Genomic DNA, 20970 nt, shown 5'->3' with positions numbered 1-20970 from the left:
GATCATTTTGGGTGAACAGCCCCCAGCTCTCCCTGACTCAGCTGCCCACCAGGAGCCAGGCTGCAGCCGGCTCAGGCAGGAGCTCTGTAAAGGCCCGGGGACTCAGAGCAGGACAGGAAACCCCCACCTCTGCCGTCCTCCAGCAGCACAGATGAGAAACAGCGCCTCCTACTGTAGCACTGCTCTCTTACTCTAGACCCCGGGTGAGGGTGGGAGGGTTGAGTGATCACTACAGTGGTCAATAAAATCTATTGTCCAAACGGGACATTTGGAAAGTGAATACTGGGGCAGGGGTGGGAGGAGCGGTGCTGGTAAAGCTATGCCAGAAAGAAAACCCCAGACAAACCAGAGTGTGGTCATCCAGAAAACATCTCCCACTTCTATTGCCAAATGAGAAGTCTGTTGCAAGGATAGTACTCCCTTTCCTCCTCAGAAACATGTGCTACTGAAGAAAATCTACTTTCCAAATCAAACCAAGGCCTTTTTGAGCAAGCTTCCCAGCATCCCAGGGAAAGGAGAGGCGACTGTCACAGGAACCACGAGGCTGTGGCAGGGCCCTTATCTGTCTGGATCACGACTGCATCTCCAGGGCCAAGGCAGTGTTTGGCAGCTCATAGGAGCTCAGTAAATCTTTGCTAAATTAATGAAAAAATGCCTGAGCAGAACTTCTAAAGCCATCCAGGAACTTCAGGAAACGAGAGAGACTTAGCAACCCTAAGAAACACTGTTCCTCAAACTGGGTAACAGTTTAGGTTTGAACTCTATTGCATAAACAGTTATGCACTGCCCTTTTGTGGAATTTATAAATAAATATGAAACATGCAAAGCTTTCAAATACCAGGTTGAACTGAAACCTGAAACTGTAAGCTTCCAAATAAACTAAATGGAGAAAAAATGATTTTGAAGCTGCTGCTGAACTTCAAGTCCACTGAAACTACTTCCTGCAGTGTTTCCAACATGATCTCATTCAAAATTTTCTTGGCCAAAACTGGTACTGAATCAACCCCACCCTCACTAAGTGTACATTCTCTGCAAAGCAGGGGCCATGAGAGAATTGGATTCCCAAGAGATTTAGTGGAGGAAATGTCTGTCAAGGCTAAAGGAGAAGGAACAGGAGAAGAAAAGGGAGGGCTTTCAGACCATGATGTGAGAGGGACACCTGTGAGAGGAAGGGAGAGGAAGAGGGGGAGGAAGGAAGGAGGGACGGGAAAGAGCCACCGCAGGCCTGATGCACTTCTAAGTCTGGCCTGATGCTCTGGCCAGACTGATGGGAAATTCTGGAGCCCAAGTTGCCGGTAGAGGACTTATGCGTCCTGTAGGAACAGGCCAACGTGCGTGCTCCCTGCGTCAGTCACAGGCTGGGAGAACGTGGCCTCAGCATGAACAGAGCGGAGGAGCAGAGGGGCAGCGGCCAGTCCCCTGAGCCCCCACAGCACCAGCTCTAGCCACAGCCTTCACAGGCACTGTTTCAAATAACACTCTCCCTGGAAATAACTCTTGTTTCTATAAATCCAGACAGGCTCTGGTGAAATTATGCCAGCTTTCAGTCAAAAAGTCAAAGTAGGTAACAAGTGAACTATCCCACCACCACCATCTTTTCCTCCCTATAGCTATAACTTTTCATACCACTAGTCAAGATCCAATTTTCTCATAGAATCTCAATCAGTGGGAGCTTTTATTTAAAAAATAGAAGTCTATTTTTTCATTTGAATGTTTCCAAATAATCTTGCCCTGAGCAGCCTGCATGGGAGCTGGCCGGAGGGACTGAGAAGGGAGGCATTTGGTCACTGTCATCCAGCAGTAAATTCTTTATGGGGTTGGGTTCTGAGTTCTTCATTCTGCTTTTGGTCAATCCATGGCTGTGATTCTGGTCCAGAAGCCGTCCAGGGAGAGCAAGGGCTGGGCCATCCTTAGCTCTTACCCAGATGGAACAACTTCCGCAGAAAGGCTGGTCCTCCCCAGTAGCCCCTGTAAGAAATGACACCGAATAGTTCTTTGCATCAGAAAAAAAGGGGGTGACTTCAGGCAGCAGGATGTTAAAAGGGAAGCCAGGCTGCTCACAGACAATGTTTCTCAGGGTATAAAGCAAGCTTGACAGCGAGGTAGAAAAAACCCAGGTCTAGGAGGGCACAACTGACTTTAACACTGACTTGCTCTGTGAGCCTGAACATACTGACTCAATTCAGCAAAGCTGTACGAAGCCTCTACTATGTGCAAACTGCAGTCCTCTCTACCTTGACCAGCTCATAAATTAAGTACAGGTCCGGGTTTCCAAACCTATTGGCATTTTGGACCATATACTTCTCAGGGGGCAGTCCTATTCAGCAGCATCCTTGGCCTCTGCTCACTAGATGCCCATAGCATCCCCTCCAGCTATGACAACAAAATATCTCCAGATATTGCCACATGTCCCCTGGGGAGCAGAATCATCCCTAGCTGAAAAACACTGGTGTCTACATTTTGACTTACTTTTCTCAAAGGGTTTGGGAGAGTCAAATGAGATTTTTTTTTTTTTTTTTGCAACAAGGAAGAGGAATTATTAAGTTTGTCACTGTTTACTTATTAAATGCCTACAATGGATCTGTCTCTTTATGTATTGTCTCATTCATCCCATCCTGTGAGGAAGACAATGTTCCTTTCATTTTGCAAATAAGACACTTAAACACAGAGAGTTTAAGCAACTTGCCCTAGGATGCATAGCTGGTAGGTGGCAGACATGACTCAGACACAGGTCTCCAAAGCTTAGCTCTTAATTAGTATGCTTTCTTTTTCTTATAACAAAAACAAAATTAAGGTGGCAGATGATAAAGTACTTAACAGGTCAAAGTGATTCACTATGACTATGATGATGATGATTATTTATCCAGCATCAAGAGAGTACCAGAACATGAAAGACAGGAGAACTGGTCACTGCCGATTATAAAGAGAAGAGGCTGTGTCCCTGTGGGTGAGTGGTAGCTCTGCTAGGGCTCCTTCTCTCACCCAGGGCAGCCTCTTGCCCATCATGTCTGGCTGAGACTTCAGAACCCTTCTCAGACTGCCATTACCAATCTGTGAGACATGACTTAGCAAGGTGGACCCCCTTCACCAGTCCTGCTCGGGGTCATATCTCCTGAAGCTGGAAGGCCTCCTTTAAACAACTCCCCTGTACCGGTTGTCGCAATCTGCTAACAGGTATGCCTCTCCCCCAGGTGATATACTTACCTCAGCATCAAATTCCAATACAGGAACGGCATCATGTCAGCCTTCATGAGGTACATGGAAAGTCTCTCTTTGCTCTGGTCAAAAGGGAAGGTCTCCAGGGGCTCAGAGTTGTAGTTAAATTCTGCGAGAATCACACGGTTGTAGCCAGTGACCAGCGGACACGATGTGTAGCCATCATACTGTGATGGAGACAGAGTTGGAAAGTGGCTTTTTTTCACGTGCTATCTAGACACCTTGGCTTCCCAGGTGGCTCAGATGGTAAAGAATCTGCCTGCCAATGCAGGAGATGCAGGTTCAGTCCCTGGGTGGGGAAGATCCCCTGGAGATAGAAATGGCAACCCACTCCAGTACTCTTGCCTGGGAAATCCCATGGACAGAGGAGCCTGACTGGCTACAGTCCATGGGGTTGCAAAGAGTCAGACACAACTTAGTGACCAAACAACCACCGCCTAGACATCTTAGAACTTATTATTTAGTCTGAGCAGTGGCAATGTTTTCCCTTTTTGTATATTCCACTCTTTTTACAATGAAAATATAGAAATTATATAACAAGGATATACTAAAGGCAAAGATTGAAGTTGCATAATAGAGAAACTAATTAAGAAAGCAGCAAAATGGTGGGAAAACAGTTTTCATGCAGAATGGAAGATGGTAAGTTGAGACAGTGACTCTTACAAGGCATACAAACCTTCTTCACTGGTGTTTGATTCTTCATAATCAGGGAAATTGTTCTGTCAAGTACTCCTGACTGGGCAGCTATATAAGAAATGGAAAAGTCAGGGAAACAGAAGTGTCTAGATTTTCCATGAAAACTAATTTGCAAATAATTTTAATGTGAAGAAGTTAAGAAGGCTCCGTATCCCATCCCTCTAGATTGTAACTAGAACACAACTCAACCCACTGATGGACTCTAGCTTTACCAAGGACCAGACAAACTAACAGGACGGGCTCCTGAAGTGACACAGTGGGAGGCACAAATGTACAACCCGACTCTGATCATAGGAAACTACCAGACAATTCTAAATTACAGTATTTTCTATGTACTAACCAACCAGCACTCTTCAAAAATGTCAATGTCATGAAAGTAAAAAAAAAAAAATGTCAGAGGCTTGTTCTAGATTAAAGAAAACCAAAGAGACATGACAATCAGTGTGCAGTGTGGCCCTTGACTGGCTCACAGATTTACGGGGAATTGCAGATGGTGGGGGAAAGAGTGGATAGAGAAAGCTGAAAAGGACATTTTTAGAAAAACTGAAGAAATTCACAATGGGTGGTATTAATGATTTCATAATGTAATGTTCAATTTCTTAGACATGAAAATGATCTTGTGGGTATAGGGGAGAAAGTCCTTTTTCTTAGGAGACAGAAGTTGAAGTATTTGAGCGTGAAGTATCATGATGTCAAAATTTACTTTCAGATGACTTTAAAAAAGGTACATAGTGTGATCAGACAAAGCATTCATTTATTGGTTAATTATTATATTGGTCACAAATATGAATAATTGGTTAATACCTGAAGGGTATATTGGTATTCATTGTACTTTCAAAGTTTTCATAGGTTTGAGATTTTTGAAATGAAAAGTTTGGGGAAAATGACTATAAATAATAAGAAGGACATTCAGTGGATTTCCTAGAAAGCCTTTCTTAGGTTGACATAGTCAACAAAAGTAACACATGTTCTGCGGGTATGCAATTCACATGAAACACTCCCATACCCACCGGCAGGGAGGTTCGTGTTTTATAGCATCTAAAAAAGACAGTTCCTGTCTACAGAAAACAGAATCTAAAAGGCAATTCTCTCCATCACTGCTAGAGCAGAACATCGACATGAAGAATTTAGTTGCCCAGGCTGAGGCCTTAATCGTGTACCAATCAGGGCACTCTCCACTGTATCTGTCTTAACACAGCAATTTTCTGCTCTGCAAGCTTTCATTGACTTGCATGTGTTTTCTGGGGAAACAAATGCTTCCCTAGTTTTACAGTGTTTCAGGCAGAAGAAAAACAGCCAACCTGCCTAGCATCAGGGATGTTCCAAAGAAGACCAGGGATGTGAGCATGATAGTATGAGAAGTTAACAGAATTCTAGAGAGCTGGAAAAGTGGTACCTCTCTCTCCAATGTCCCCCTCCCCTGAAAACCACCTTTCTGACCCAGAAAAGGCAGATGAGGTCATGCTACTCTGGTACAAAGCATTCAACAGATACTTTCTTCTTTACACAACACTAGATTCATTGACAACTAGGTTCATTACACAACACTAGGTTCATTGACAACACTTCCGTTTTGGGAGGCCAAAGGCATTTTTAGGCACAAACGTTTCTTCATTAATATAATTAGTATATAATGAAATGCCGCTGGTGTCCAACTTTTGTTTTTATTATGATGATGCCTTAGCAGAAGGCACCCCTGCTTTGAGTGAGGAGGGAACACAGCTCAAGGCCTTACCTACGGCAGCAGCAGTCTTTGATGTCGGCAGGTTGGTACAGTCCCCGATCCCAAACACATTTGGGTACCGCTTGTGCTGCAGAGTGTCTCTGTCCACGTCCACCCAGCCGGCAGCATCAGCCACAGGACTCGTCTTGAGAACATCTGGTGGGCTCATGGGTGGTGTAACGTGAAGCATTTCATACTGAAAAAAGGAGAGCATCCAAATGTGTGTTTGTTCCATTATTTCCATAGCCCCACAGGCTCTGGCCCCAACTCCCTGACACACACATGGACTGTGGCTGTACGGAGCACTGTACAGTTAGTGCTCGTACTGATCCACACGCTTGCCAAGATCATCCATGCTCCCATGCAAGGCAGTGATAAAATAACTGACGTGGTCTCCCCGTACAGAGTTCACGGGATCCCTCTGGCAGCTGGCATGGGGGAATCTGAAAAACTGGAGTGAACTTCACTAACATTTTGAAAGAACTCATTGATGCTTCTACTTATTATTGAAACGAAGTGGGTGATGTATCTCAGTTGCTATCTTCCTGACCCTCATCTGATGACTTGTAAAGTCTGGTTACATCAGGTTTACTCTGCAAAGAGGTTCTCATAGTGCCTAAAACTTGTAAAAACCCATGTTAGGAGCTATAAGTGAGCACCATTCTCAAATATGAGTCAACTCTCAAAACACAAAAAGGCAACCATCAAAACACCAATTTAAGGTGAAATAATGGGAGTTGGTGATGGACAGGGAGACGGGGCGTGCTGCGATTCATGGGGTCGCAAAGAGTCGGACACAACTGAGGGACTGAACTGAACTGAACTGAAAGGCGGCAAGAATATTGACTAGCACTTTGAAGAAGGAGGGGTCTAATTCAGTCTTGGGTTTACTGAACTGTGTAGAAAGCAGGATGGATTTGTTTTCCCCATAAACCTTTATCAAGGCTACCCTTGGCAATTAGGCACTGACCCAACCTAATCAGTTTTGATGGCTCATGTAATTCTTTTGCTTATGTGATATGCTTTTTTGTTTGTTTACATAATATTTTGTAGTTTATTCTATTTACTTTTAACCAACTCCATCTAGCAATTTCAAATTAATTAAGTGTTCACAAAACAATTCATTACAGTGAAAACTTTAGCATCTTAGGACAATCCTAACCTTGTGATAGTCAACAGCCCCTGATTTTCATAACAAGTTCCGTATCATCACCAGGGCCTGGCAGTCATGATGGCGAGGGAGTTAGGGATGTGACTTGTATTTATTCCCACTCTCGGTTATGACCTTAGTCAACCTTAAGGTGGAGGAAGTGGAGTGAATGTGCAGTGCTTTGCAAAGTACTCTAGTTGGCTCTTTAGTGGCCTGGGTCCCTGAGGCTGTGTCTGTTAATTTACATGCAAACTGAGCACATGTCTGCAGGACAGCAGATGGAATAATCAACAACCACCATCCACCAAATTATGAAGGCCATGTCTGTATTTCTAAAGGTAACCAGAACCGAGGGCCAAATCTTACTAGCATCATCTCTATCTATTAGAGCTAATATGTGCTTGAATTTCACAAATACACATGAATTTCATACATCTTTTCTAGAAGGGAAGTTAAATATTACTTGAGCAAAAGAACTACTAGGGTCATTTTATAGATTTGCTGGAAATTAATATTGGCATTAGGTTATAGATTGTTTTTTATCCATTATTTCCATAAATTGAATCTAGTAAATAACATGGTTCCCCTTTATTAACATAAATAACCTATTCAGAGTAGTGGTGTTCAAACTTTTATATTTATAAAGAAGATCTGTAGAAAATTCAGGTTCCTGGGCCCTACCACCCCAAGATCCCGATCCATTAGGTCTGGGAGAAGAACAGGAATGTGTACTTTAACAACCTCCACCCCAATGATTCTGAAACATGAAACCTGTAGATGGCAGTATTAGAAACTCTGGCTTGAAGGAATAGGTTCATTTATAATGAAAAATGAAATGCTATTACTTAGTCACTTCACCTTTCCTTTCCTTTTCTATAAGGAAATGCACTGTACTAGATAATCTCCAAAATTTCTTCTAGTTCTAGGACGCCATGATGTAAAACAAGTTCAGATCTCCAAAAACTGGAGACTTGGGCCAGTTCACAAGCTCTCTATGAAGGATCAGAGACTAGAGGCTTTGGGTACATTTAATTCTTTACGGTAGTGGTGCTCAGTCCTGGTTACACATGAGAATCATTAGGGGAACTTTGGAAACTCCCAATCCTCAATCCAGACCCCAGACCAATTAATCAAAATCTCTGGGAGTTAGACTCAGGCATCAGCATGTTTTGAAAGTCCTCTGGGTGATTGAAATGTGCAGCCAGAGCTGAGAGTCACTGCTCTAAAGCCTTTTGGTAGATTTTTTGAAATTCATATTTTAAAGAGTAGAATTAGGTCTGAAGAGAAAATCTAATCTAAAAGCCTATACTTCAAAAGGGACACAAATAATCTTCTTTCTTTATAAACCCTTCAGAAGAACAATAACCCCAAGTCCCTATCTGCAAGCCTCAACTAGCCATGGCACAGCAGAGAACCAGAGTTAAAAGGACCTAATAACAAAATTAAGTTCGTGCACTCAAGCTCATACACTTTGCTCATAAAAATATGCTGTGGACCCTCACACACCACCCATTTGCTTTTACTTTACATAGAATTTAATGAGTTTGGCTATCTCATTTTCCAGCCAATAAAAAGATTAGAAGTAGCAGTTTTAAAATGCTGGATCTAGAAAGATCTCCCAGTCACAACTGCCTGACAGCCAGGAAGGAAGAAAACTAGAAAACTACAAAGAGGATGCACACAAAACCAAATAACAGAGTAGACTGAGGTCCTTTCATAAGAGGAAAATTAGCCCTAAACAACCCAGTAGGCCCTAGATGCATAACTATATAAGAGTTACTCAAAATTATGACCCTGAACTGGGGCAAGGAGACAAGCCTGGGACATCCTGGGATACCAGAAAGCAAGGAAGTGCTGAAAAATGTAATGGGGACATGTCACAAGGACATTAAGAGCCATTCTGAAAGGGTTCCTGCTGACCCAGTCTGGGACAACTTGAGCACCAAAGTACTTAAGGACAGAATGAATTATAAACTGTGAAATGAAAGATCTCCCGACATATCAATAAACAAGAAATGTCACAGCCATCAGCAATTTCTGGCCTCGAAATATGAATGAGGGCTCCCAAAACTGCAATCCAGCGGATGCTGCCACCCGCCACGGTGATTGCCGAGGAGCTCGGGAAATGAAGCAGCAAGGTGAACAAGGAAACAGGATTGGCCCCAGATAGCTGAGGTGCTTATGAAAGGAATGAATTCAGTGAGCCCAGAGGCTTGCATCTTCCCATACATAGAATGCTGAATTCCTTAACTTGCTACCTGCTCTTTGATGTTCAGGCTGCCTGTTTCCTTTGTTGCAAACTTGTATACAGCCTGACTTCCCCTCCTGCATCCTTGGAGCAGTTTTCTCAGAGCTACTGAGATGCTGTCTGCCTGACTCAGAGTCCTAAATATTCCCACCAAATAAAATAACACTCTACTTTCAGGCTGTGACTATATTTTTCAGTTGACAAAACCAGTGGGGGGAAATACAGGCATTCGTAAGTTCATACCAATAATTAATTGGGAAGGGAGAGCTTTTGCTGACAGGATGCCAAGAATCTACCAGTACAGGTAGAGGGAATGCTGGACTGGACCATTTTGCAACCACCATAGTAAAGACTGGATTAGGCAAAAATCATCAATGGATGCTAAATCTATAGGGAAATTTTAATGAATAGTGAGTAGGGTGTTTGCATGGTTTTAAAGTGCCCCCCTCCTTACTAGTAGCAAAAAAGAAAAAGAATAATAATTCTCTACAGTGAAGAAATTGGACCATATCTGGACTTGTGATCAAAATGAACATCATCAAGGGGCAGATGAGCACTGTGCTTTCCAATGTGTTATCCTAGAAAGACTCATCACTTATGCCGTATATCACACAAAATGCAGAGCCTGAAACTCATCACCAGGAAACACAAACTCAAAACGAGGAACACCCTATTAAAAAATACAAGTGGGGGAGGGAACTGTATTATTTCAAAATGCAGAGTCACAGAAGACAAAGAAAGGCTGTAGAAATGTTCCAGATTAAAGGAGGCTAAAAATACATGACAATTAAATGCAATACCTGCCTGTAGACCAACTTCTGGAGGACAGGGAGTACTATAATACTATTCACCAATCAACAAAACTTGAATACAAATCATAGATTAAAATATTGTATCCTTGCTAAATTTACTGAATTGATAACTATACTGTGGTTATATAAGAGAATACTCCTAACTCTTAGGAAAATTATGGTGAAATATTTAGGGGTAAAGGGCCATGACCCATGACGTACATGAGCGTGTGCTAAGTTGCTTCAGTTGTGTCAAACTCTTTGCGACCCTATGAACTGTAGCCCACCAGCCTTCTCTGTCCATTGTATTTTCCAGGCAAGAAAACTGAAGAGGGTTCCTATGCCCTCCTCCAGGGGATCTTCCCAACCCAGGAATCAAACACTCATCTCTAGTGTCTCCTGCATTAGCAGGCAGGTTCTTTACCACTTTACCAGCCTGGTGGCTCAGATGGTAAAGAGTCGGCCTGCAGTGTGGGAGACCCGGGTTCAATCCCTGGGTCGGGAAGATCCCCTGGAGAAGCAAATGGCAACCCACTCCACTATTCTCGCCTGGAGAATCCCATGGATGGAGGAGCCTGTCAGAGTACAGTCTATGGGGTTGCAGGGAGTCGGACACCACTAAGCAACTTCACTTCTTTACCACTAGCACCACCTGGGAAGCCTGTGATGTACATAACTCACCTTTAAATGCTTTAGGGAAAATATATTACATTACATACTATTTATATACGGAGAGAGAAACAGTGAAGCCAATGATAAAGCAAATGGGGTAAAACTCTGCAATAAATGAATCTAGGTAAAGGCTATATACAGCTTTCTTTGTACTATTTTTATTTTTGCAACTTCTCTAAGTTTATTTCCAAATGAAAGTTTTTTAAAATTATGACCTTGAGTCATTAACAGCATTTTAAATGATAGTCACTACATACCATTTAAGAATGGAAAGATGTATGCAATATATTTTAGAAAAAGCTCCCACTAAAAAGCTTAAACTGTGAAGTTCTGATGTTTAGAAAATTAATCTTTGGCTCACTTCAAAATTTCCATTTATGGAATCCTTCATTCCTCTAAAAAGGCTGAATGAATAAAATGTGACTGTGTACTGTTTCCTCATTGCTAACAGCTCTTGCCAAAATGATATAAACAAATGATGCTTCTCTGCATCTTCTCTGGATGCCTTTACATCTTGTTCTTAATGTACTATTCCCACTTCACAGAAGAAACAGATGCACAGAAGCCAAGCCCACATACAAAGACTAGATCTCTCCAAGCAGGATGTGGCTCTGCCAGATCTTTCAAGGATTTGTAAGCATTTCCTTTGATGCACAGGTATGAGATGTTTAAAGACACCCTCTTTCCCAGGTAAAAGATATCCATCATTCCTGAACTACCCACAAGCAGGCCTGGCTGTCACAAACCATAAATGGAGACAATCACTATATCCTGCATTTAAGAAGCCCTTCCTGAACTCTAGGCAACTAAAGTTGTGAAATGTTTCTGGCTGCCTCAAATGACTCAGTACCAAAAATACAGACACGAAACAGGATAAAAATTCACTCGGTACCAGTAGATGAGGGCTTCTCTGGTGATCCAGTGGTAAAGAATCTGCCTGCCAAGTAGGAGATGCGGGTTCAATCCCTGGGTCAGGAAGATCCACTGCAGAAGGAAATGACAACCCACTCCAGTATTCTTGCCCAGAAAATCCCATGGACTGAGGAGCCTGGTGAACTACAGTACATGGTGTCACAAACAGTCAGACATGACTAAGAGACTAAAGAGCAACAACAGTATATGAACCCTTCTCATCTCCCATGGACACAACCTCTTATCTCTTCCCTTCCCCATTTTGGTCCACATTCTCCCCATCACAACCCTAAGATGCTCATTGTAACTAGCCTCCCAAGCACACGACAACGATGGACAAAAAAGTGGGTCCCTCAGTGTTGCCTGCATCCATGGCACTGCTCAGCTGACAGTTTCGCCTCCACACTCACTGAAATCACTTGGGTCTCTCCAGGTTTGTCCAGATTCTCAAAAACAGCCTCTTGCTTATCAGCTCGGACTTCAATGAGATTTTGCTTGTAGTTAACTGTAATGGTCCTCTCCTGGATAATCTTCTGTAGGGCATCTGCATACTTCTTGACCCCAAAAATGGCTCCAAGAGAAGTGTTGAAAATGATATTGGCCTTGGGTCGCTTTCCAGTCTGAAAAAAAGAAAAAAATAGAAACAATCAACATAAAAGCATTACTCCAGCCACCCTTTTTTTTTTTAACCTAGACAAGACTTAAAACCCTCCAAAGAGACCTCATCAGCTTTCTCCATCACTGTGCACTGGTGGGGTGAGGTGTGGATCACAGCCTCCTCCTTCTTTTATCTTCCGTCAGTAACACAACACCTCAGTCCAACTTGATTCAGGGGTTGAGGTAGACTCTGTTCAGTGAGATCCAGAGATGAAAGTCAGGTCCAAGGGAAGATAGACCTGAATTGTTTATTCATGTATTCATTTGTTGATTCACTCAGTAAACATTTAATGAGGTCCTAGAGTTGGCCAGGTACTGTTCTAAGTGCTCCACATTCACTGGATCATAGAAAAAACAAGAGAGTTCCAGAAAAACATCGACTTCTGCTTTACTGACTATGCCAAAGCCTTTGACTGTGTGGATCACAACAGACTGTGGAAAATTCTTCAAGAGATGGGAATACCGGACCACCTTACCTGCCTCCTGAGAAATCTGTATGCAGGTCAAAAAGCAACAGTTAGAACCAGACATGAAACAACGGACTGGTTCCAAATTGGGAAAGGAATACATCAAGGCTGTATATTGTCACCCTGCTTATTTAACTTATATGCAGAGTACATCAAGAGAAATGACGGCCTGGATGAAGCACAAGCTGGAATCAAGATTGCCGGGAGAAATATCAATAACCTCAGATATGCAGATGACACCACCCTTATAGAAGAAAGCAAAGAGGAACAGAAGAGCCTCTTGATGAAAGTGAAAGAGGAGAGTGAAAAAGCTGGCTTAAAACTCAACATTCAAAAAACTAAGATCATGGCACCCAATCCCATCACTTCATGGCAAATAGATGGGGAAACAGAGGAAACAGTGATAGACTTTATTTTCTTGGGCTCCAATCACTGCAGATGGTGACTGCAGTCATGAAATTAAAGGATGCTTGCTCCTTGGAAGAAAAACTATGACCAACCTAGACAGCATATTAAAAAGCAGAGACATTACTTTGCCAACAAAGGTCCATCTAGTCAAAGCTATGGTTTTCTAGTGGTCATGTATGGATATGAGAGGTGGACCATAAAGAAGGCTGAGTGTTGAAGAATTGATGCTTTTGAACTGTGGTGTTGGAGAAGACTCTTGAGAGTCCCTTGGACTGCAAGGAGATCTAACCAGTCAATCCTAAAGGAAATTAGTCCTGAATATTCATTGGTAGGACTGATGCTAAAGCTGAAGCTCCAATACTTTGGCCACCTGATGTGAAAAACTTGACTCATTGGAAAAGACCCTGATGCTGGGAAAAATTCAAGGCAGGAGGAGAAGGGGATGACAGAGGGTGAGTTGGTTGGATGGCATCACCGGCTCAATGGATATGAGTTTGAGCAAGCTCCGGGAGTTGGTGATGGATAGGGAGGACTGGCATGCTGCAGGCCACGGGGAAGCAAAGAGTTGAACATGACTTAGCGACTGAACTGATAGTATGACTATACCATGTTAAAAAAATAGGGAAAACAATGGAAGTACATATCAAATTGATTAACAGTAGCTATACCAAAGCAATTGGATTATGAATGACATCTTTTTTCTATTTTGCAAACTTTCAGTTACATAATTTTGTACATGTGAAATAAAAAGTAAAAATTGATGCTTTTGAACTGTGGTGTTGGAGAAGACCTCTTGAGAGTCTCTTGGACAGCAGGGAGATCAAACCAGTAAATCTTAAAGGAAATCAACTCTGAAAATTCATTGGGAGGACCGAGGCTGACGCTGAAGCTCCAATACTTTGGAAAAGTGGGCAGCAGAGGGATAGATGGTCAGACAGCATCATCTACTCAATGGACATGAATCTGAGCAAACATCAGGAGACAGTGGAGGACAGGGAAGCCTGGTGTGCTGCAGTTCATGGGGTTGCAGAGTCGGACACAACTTAGGGACTGAACTACTAAATTTAGAAACAGAAACAATATTTTGACATGGATAAAAATGATATCCCTTCTGCCCTCCTTGCCCATCCCTGGAAAGGAAGCATACCTTCCTGAAATAGGCTTCTGATAAGTACATGATCTTCTGCGGGGCCCCAGCGCACTTCACCGGAGTGTTAGGGAAGGTAAAGATGGCGTTGCCTTCCTTGAAGTCCTGCAGAGCTTTCCATGTCTTCTCCACCGTCCTCACTGAGTAATTGGACCCTATTTTGGGATGGGCAAAACCTTCAGGGAGGCCTTTGATCTGCAACAAAGCACACAAAAAAATTATCATTTAACAAAAATGAAAATGGAATCTGTGTTTAGGATCCTTCTTCTCCATCATTTCTACCGCCTCTCATGTATTTCAGCACAATTTGGAGCCCCCTGGACTCACACACAGTGGAGCTAGCAGGTGAGTGAGGGCTCTGCTAAGCCCAGAGCTGTGGGGCTTGCAGTCATCTGCCAAAGTGGAGGACAGATGAGGCCGAGGGGAGACCCTGGGTCTCTGTGGCCGGGAGACCAGAATTTGGACCTCTCTTCCCACCATCAGAGTGAGGACAAGAAGCCAGCCTTACTTCCTTTTTGGAGAACAAGTTTTCTTATTGGGAAGGAGAAGAACAACAGGCAGAACCAAGAGCCACACTATCAGTAATAGCAAAATTAAATTACCCTGTAACAGGTTGGACCAGGCCAAGCACTTGATAAAAGCAGCAAAGGCAGGAAATGAAAAGCATGGACTTGAGAACCTACAGACTCCAGTTTGAGTCCTAGCTCTTCCACTTACAAGCATTGTGATCCCCAGTAAACGGCCCAATAAATCAGCTAGTGGGTCTCAAGTGTGGTCCCCAGAACAGCACCACCTGAGAACATGTTATAAATGCAGATTACCAGACCCTAGCTCAAGCTCACTGGATCAGAAACTCAGAGGCAAGCCCAGAAATCTGTTTTAACAGGCCCTCCAAGTAATTCTGATGCTCACTGAAACGCTTATGTTCATCATCTGTGAAATGCAGATAAAAGTAACTGCTCTGTAGGATTGCTGGCAGGAGTAAAGAAACCATGTTATAAGATGACTAGAAAGATGACACGTGTATGGTACAATGCTCTGTAAACGTCCATATATCCCTGTCAGGAAGATTAACTGGGTCCTTCTCTTAAATGTTAGAAGGCTCATATAACACAATGGAGATGGAAATGAGTGAGTTAAGAGACTCAAGGATGATCAGAGAACCATCAAAAACAGTCTCAAGATGAGCGGTCCTTCAAAACCTCTCCAGGCTGAAGGGCACCCACTCGTGACTCATGGAATCGCCCAACACCTATTCCTCAAGTCTCAAGGAAACAGAGTCCTCGGTCTCCTCCATCGCATGTTAAGAGTGAGCATTCCTCTGATTGTTAACCATATCTTCTGCTACAGTTTAAGTAGCTGTAATATTAGCAGTCTCAACAACAGTTGAGACTTACTATTATAAAATCATTTACTATTATAAAATCACCCTGCATTTTAATGTTTCTGCCATCCTACATCTATGTTAATATTCACTCTACTCACTACACTCCCTCTGAGGGAGGGGGTGGAATATTACTGACCCACAGACAAAGATGAGGAAACTAAAGAGCAAGGTTGAGAGACCCACCTAGACTCTTACACAACTAGATACTGAGGCCCCTGCCCACTGCCTGCTGCCCTTACCACATGACCTCCATGCTTTCCAGTTCCCAAAGCAAAACTCAGGATCCAGGAGATAAATAAATAGCCAATGTGCCTTCATCATATTTCTCTAGTCTGAAGAAACTGTTATCAAGGAAAACGGTGCCATAACGTAGTAACCAAGTTCTTTTTAAGGAGAGTTGTGCCTAAAGGGCAGTTTATGACACCACTGAATCCACGGTGCTTCCCTGGGAACCCGGAAGCAGAAGGAGCAGGAAAGTCTGAGAAAGAGATGAGAATCTGACCCCCACTCCGTGGGGAGCTGTGGACCATCCTACCACACTGAAAAGACCAGAGAGCAGGACATGGCACTGCAGAGATTCACCAGGAGCTGGTGGGCGAAGAGCCAGAGGCAGCTGGGCAGAGAGAAGCTGCTCACATTCATCAAAGCCCAGATCAGAGATCAGTCCTTCTAGAGGCCCAATGACATCCCACCCCCAAGATCCACACACTTTGGCATCCTCATCAAAGCCCAGATCAGAGATCAGTCCTTCTAGAGGCCCAGTGACATCCCACCCCCGAGATCCACACACTTTGGCATCCTCATCAAAGCCATCTCTCCTTTGTTTACACTAACCTGGGTAGTTTTCTAGTATCTCCAAGATTGCTAAGTAACACAGTAGCCCTGGAAACATTACTCACATCCTCTTAGCCTTGGTTTTCTCATCTATCAAGAGGAGACAAAAATATCTACCTCTCAAGCAGTCATGAAGAATCAGTATTAGATTCTTAGCATGGTCCCTGGCACATGGTAGAGACTCCATAGTAACAGCTACTTTTAAATATTATTGTTTCTTGTTTACTACAAGAGGGTGCAAGCACTCTCAGCACTGGTGTCTTCAGACAATTCTCCTCACACGGCCTTAAGCCATCAGGGTGACATGACCATAGAGATAGGCTACCTTTGTTAAGTCAACTCTTGTGGGCCTTTTGAAGATGCATGGATTTCCCAGAAACTACCACTGGCACCTTTCTCGATAGAGTCCTCCATGGCTTATTAGTTATATGAGACTCATGACCCATGGCACCAAACTCATCGCTACCTCCACACTAATCCATGGCTTGTTTAAACCTTCACAGAACAGGTCCCAGGTCATTTCTTCTACCTCCTACATTGGGCATGTCACTATTCTGGTTTTTAACCCAGCTACACACATCAAACACCCAGCGGATGCAACTCAGATGAGGCCCTCGCCTAAACCACTTTCCTGAAATTTGTGACCTGGTTATCAAATGCCTTATGTGCTTCAACTACTTATTCATATTCCCCAAGAAGCTTCTGGAAATCATAATTACTAACTCACTCCATTATGCTTTAGGAAAATAAATTTGAATCTCACAAATTTTCAGAGGGCATCTGGCTCCCTAGCTCTCTGAAAAGGGAGGTCTAAGGAACTGCTGGGGCAGCATTTATATTGTGTCAGTCACTTTATACCAAAAACCCAGTCTCTATACAACAAAACTTAGACATCCCTTCAGTGCCTGATAAGCTAACTGCTGGTATTCTACCCTTAAAGTCTGCTTAAGAATTCACAATCTAAATCTTACTTTCAAAGGAAATACAACCAACTCGGTCCTACAGAGAAAGGTAGTTTTCTTGTAAGTGTGGGAAAGGCTGCTGTTTTGTAAGAATTACCATCAGGCCCTGGACATGCTGAGCTCTGATTAGAGCCTGAAGCTAGAACAAACGATGATCACTGACAGAATCTTAGAGAAGACTTTCTTAAAACCATAAAAAGGCTGCTGAGAAAACTGAAAGAGGATTTCTTAATACTCTTTCTTGGCAAAATGAGTATAAAACAACTAAATACAGTTTTGATCATAGCATAAGTAGGCCAGTATAACATACTTATGTATGCATGCTCAGTTGTGTCTGACTCTTTGTGACCCCCATGGACTGTAGCCCACCAGTTTCCTCTGTCCATATCATTTTCTGGGCAAGAATACTGGAGCTGGTTGCCATTTCCTACTCCAGGGGATCTTCCCAACCCAGGAATCAAACCCATATCTCATGCATCTTCTGCATTGGCAGTGGATTCTTTACCACTGAGCCACCTGGGAAGCCCATGACATAGTAATAGAAGTAGCTTAAAACAGTACCTTCTCAGACTTCCCTGGTGGCGCAGTAGAAGGGAATCCACCTGCCAACGCAGGAGACATGGTTCGATCCCTGGTTCGGGAAGATTCCACATGCCACAGAGCAACTATGCCCATGCACCACAACTATTGAGCCTGTGCTCTAGAGTCTGTGATCTACAACTACTGAAACCTATGCACCCTAGAACCCATGTTCCACAATAAGAGAAGCCACTGCAATGAGAGAGTAGCCTCTGCTTGCCACAACTAGAGAAAGCCTGTGCAAAAGCAACAAAGACCCAGGAGAGCCAAAAATAAATTTAAAAAAAAAATTTTTTTAGGTACCTTCTCATAGTCCAGCTGGATTCCAAGAGCAATGATAAGATACTTGTAGGAGATCTGAAACACAAAAAAATGACATTTTAGACCAAGACCCAAAAAGTGGCAGCCCCAGAACTGACTCAGACCCCAGACATGAGTAGCCCCACTGTGTCCCCATCTTGTAACACGACGACGTGGGGCTGCAGCTGGTGGGCAGGCCAGCAGGCAGGGATGAGCACTCCAGGGTGCCATCATGCCCACCTCTCTGCTGCCTCCCATGTCACTGCTTCACAAATATACAACAGGCCTGGCTTCTGGGAGCTTGAGATGCCTGCGCTTTTACACAGTGGAGCACAACAGAAAAGGGACCACAGTTATTTGGGTTAACACTGTTTCATGCTATCACTGACTCAATGGACATGAGTTTGACCAAGCTCTGGGAGTTGGTGATGGACAGGGAAGCCTGGAGTGCTACAGTCCATGGGGTCACAAAGAGTCAGACATGACTGAGCGACTGAACTGACTGTTTCATGTTGAAGGCTGGGAGGATGACTTTCTAATCTTAAAACAATCAACTTTCTTTAAAAGTTAACCTGTAAATCCCACCTACGGGGTAATGTGTGAATCTCAGGCTAATCTGTCCTGTCGTAGAGACTGGATCAACAGCGTAACTGAGAAACTGCTCTTTTGAGGGACACTGAAAAAGATGTGATAGAACCTACCTGATCCTACTGAACAAGCTGTTCGGAATTTAAAACTCCTCTATTTAAATATGGGCATTGTGCTCATCCATGCTGAGGGCAAAAGTATCCATACTTATTACGATGGAAATGTGGGTTCAGGATCAGGAGGAAGACAAGCTGAAGTACAAGAGCGTAAGCAAAAAGGATATAAAGTAAAGAGACTTGCCTACAAAACTGGAGAACGACAGCAGTGAACGTGGGGGCCCAGCCTGGCCACAGGTGGTGACTGCCTCAGCCTTGGAGAGAAGGCTGGATAGGTGGAGAGGTGGATGGTTGGTTTCAGGTGCTTGTGAAAAACACAAATAGAGAAGCAGAGCAGCCAGCTGGGCAGATCACAGTGGAAGAGAGGGGCCTCCGAGACCTGAAAGAGCTTGACTTGGGCTGGGGAGCCAAGGGGAGCAAGTCGCTGAAGAGGTCCTGACCTAGGAGACTCGGCTCCAAGGTCACCTCCACCGTGAGACCTGCCTATGACTCAGTCCCCTCCCTGCTGGTCCCTCCCAGCAGCTCCCTCAGCACAGTGGACTTAATGCTTTTTAGCACTTGTGTTATTCAGCAGCAATGTCCTCCTCACTACACTGAACACTCCTAGAGGATAAAGGTTATGTCTTATTCCTTATAGTCCTAGAATCTAACACAAGACACTAAACTGAGGACATCTGCAACATTTGTTGGATGAATGGATAGGTAGATGGTTGATTTCGGCTGCTTGTGAAAAATACAATCTGTCAAAGTAGACAGATAAATAGATACACCTTCAACTGTATGATTTGCCTACCCATAGAGACTGAGTGCCCTTAAACTCCTTATTCTATAGGAAAGTGTACCAGGATCGTTAAATGGCTGAGTGACTCTTCAGGATGTAAGATCAAAGATGGCATAGGATCTGGGGGTCCCGACCCACATATAAGACATATGAGCACTGTAAAGAAAAGCCTTTGGTTTGTGCATGCCTTGATGGTTCTATTAGAGCATAATATTGAATGTTTTTATGGACTAATAATATACAAGCTTAAGACTATGAAAAAAATAAGGGAGAATAAATCCTAAAGTAGCAAAGAACACAAGTACACTTCATGTCTTTTGAATGAGTTCAAGCTTCCAGGGCAGATGATCTAAACTCTAAGGAATTACAAAAACTTGTAGACAAAACTTCTGAACAGTTTCAGAGAACAGTGCAGACCTTGCCAAAAGGCTAAATATGGACAAGTATTTTGTAATTTTATATGGGGGGAGGGTGGGAGAGGTAAATTATGACTAACAATTTAGTAAACAAGATGTTTATCCATTTCAAAATTCCAGGCTCATCTAATAAAAAGATGTCTCATAATAATTTGGAAAAAGAAGGGCATCAGCAAGTGTTTGCACACTGCAAACCTGCTTCCCATCAGTCGGCAGTCAAGAACTCTCAGCAGAGTGGCTACTCAATAAATATTTCCTTTTCCTTCTTTTTCCCATATACTCTTTTTCCCTTCCTTTTTTTTTTTTTTTTTTTTTTTTTACTTTTTGGTTGCACCACACAGCATGTGAGATCTTAGTTTCCTGATTAAAGATCAAACCCACACCCCCTACAGTGGATGCATAGAGTCTTAACCACTGGACCATCAGGGAAGTCCCTCATGTATTCTTTAAAAAGTAATAACAGCAACATTTCTTAAGCATTCACTTTGTTCAAGGCACTGTCCTGAATATTTTACATGTTTTAATTCATTTAATCCTCACAACAACCCAGTGAAGTCAGTTATTAGTACCATTTTACAGATGAAGAAATTGAGGCACAACTTGATCACAAAGATTGACTGAAAACCTTCTATGTGACAGATATTATGCTAAGTCCTGGAGATACAACACCAAACAAGAAAGACCCAGTTCCTACTCCTCCAGGAATTCAGTCTAGTGGGCAAGACAGACGTGAACAGAGAGCCACACAGACAATTACTAAACCACAGCGTGCTGGGATGGCAAGTCTAGGGGGAAACCTGACTACTCCGGTAGGTCAGGGAGGCCATGTCTCAGATAAAGATAAGCTAGGAGTTCGCGAGGGGAAGAGGTGGAAGCAGCCTGTGCACAGGTACCAGGGAAGAGGCGGCTGAGGTGTCTGA

At 43.2% G+C, this 20970-nt stretch overlaps 1 protein-coding gene across 2 annotated transcripts in view; it reads right to left on the bottom strand.

Moving 5' to 3' along the window:
- Positions 1–1643: 1643 nt before the first annotated feature.
- The window catches only part of SQOR (sulfide quinone oxidoreductase), a 47055-nt gene continuing 27728 nt past the window's right edge, over positions 1644–20970 (bottom strand). For both annotated transcript variants that reach the window (XM_043920284.1, XM_043920285.1), the window contains exons 4-10: positions 18153–18206; positions 14088–14282; positions 11819–12028; positions 5648–5831; positions 3893–3960; positions 3205–3383; positions 1644–1968 (exon numbers count right to left, since the gene is read on the bottom strand). In XM_043920284.1, coding sequence (XP_043776219.1) covers positions 1911–1968; positions 3205–3383; positions 3893–3960; positions 5648–5831; positions 11819–12028; positions 14088–14282; positions 18153–18206 — 948 coding nt within the window. In that variant the 3' untranslated portion in view covers positions 1644–1910. The remainder of the gene's footprint in view (positions 1969–3204; positions 3384–3892; positions 3961–5647; positions 5832–11818; positions 12029–14087; positions 14283–18152; positions 18207–20970) is intronic.

Source organism: Cervus elaphus, chromosome 12 (genome assembly GCF_910594005.1).
Source record: "Cervus elaphus chromosome 12, mCerEla1.1, whole genome shotgun sequence".
Taxonomy (NCBI): Eukaryota; Metazoa; Chordata; class Mammalia; order Artiodactyla; family Cervidae; genus Cervus; species Cervus elaphus.
This window is presented reverse-complemented; position numbering and strand designations above follow the sequence as displayed.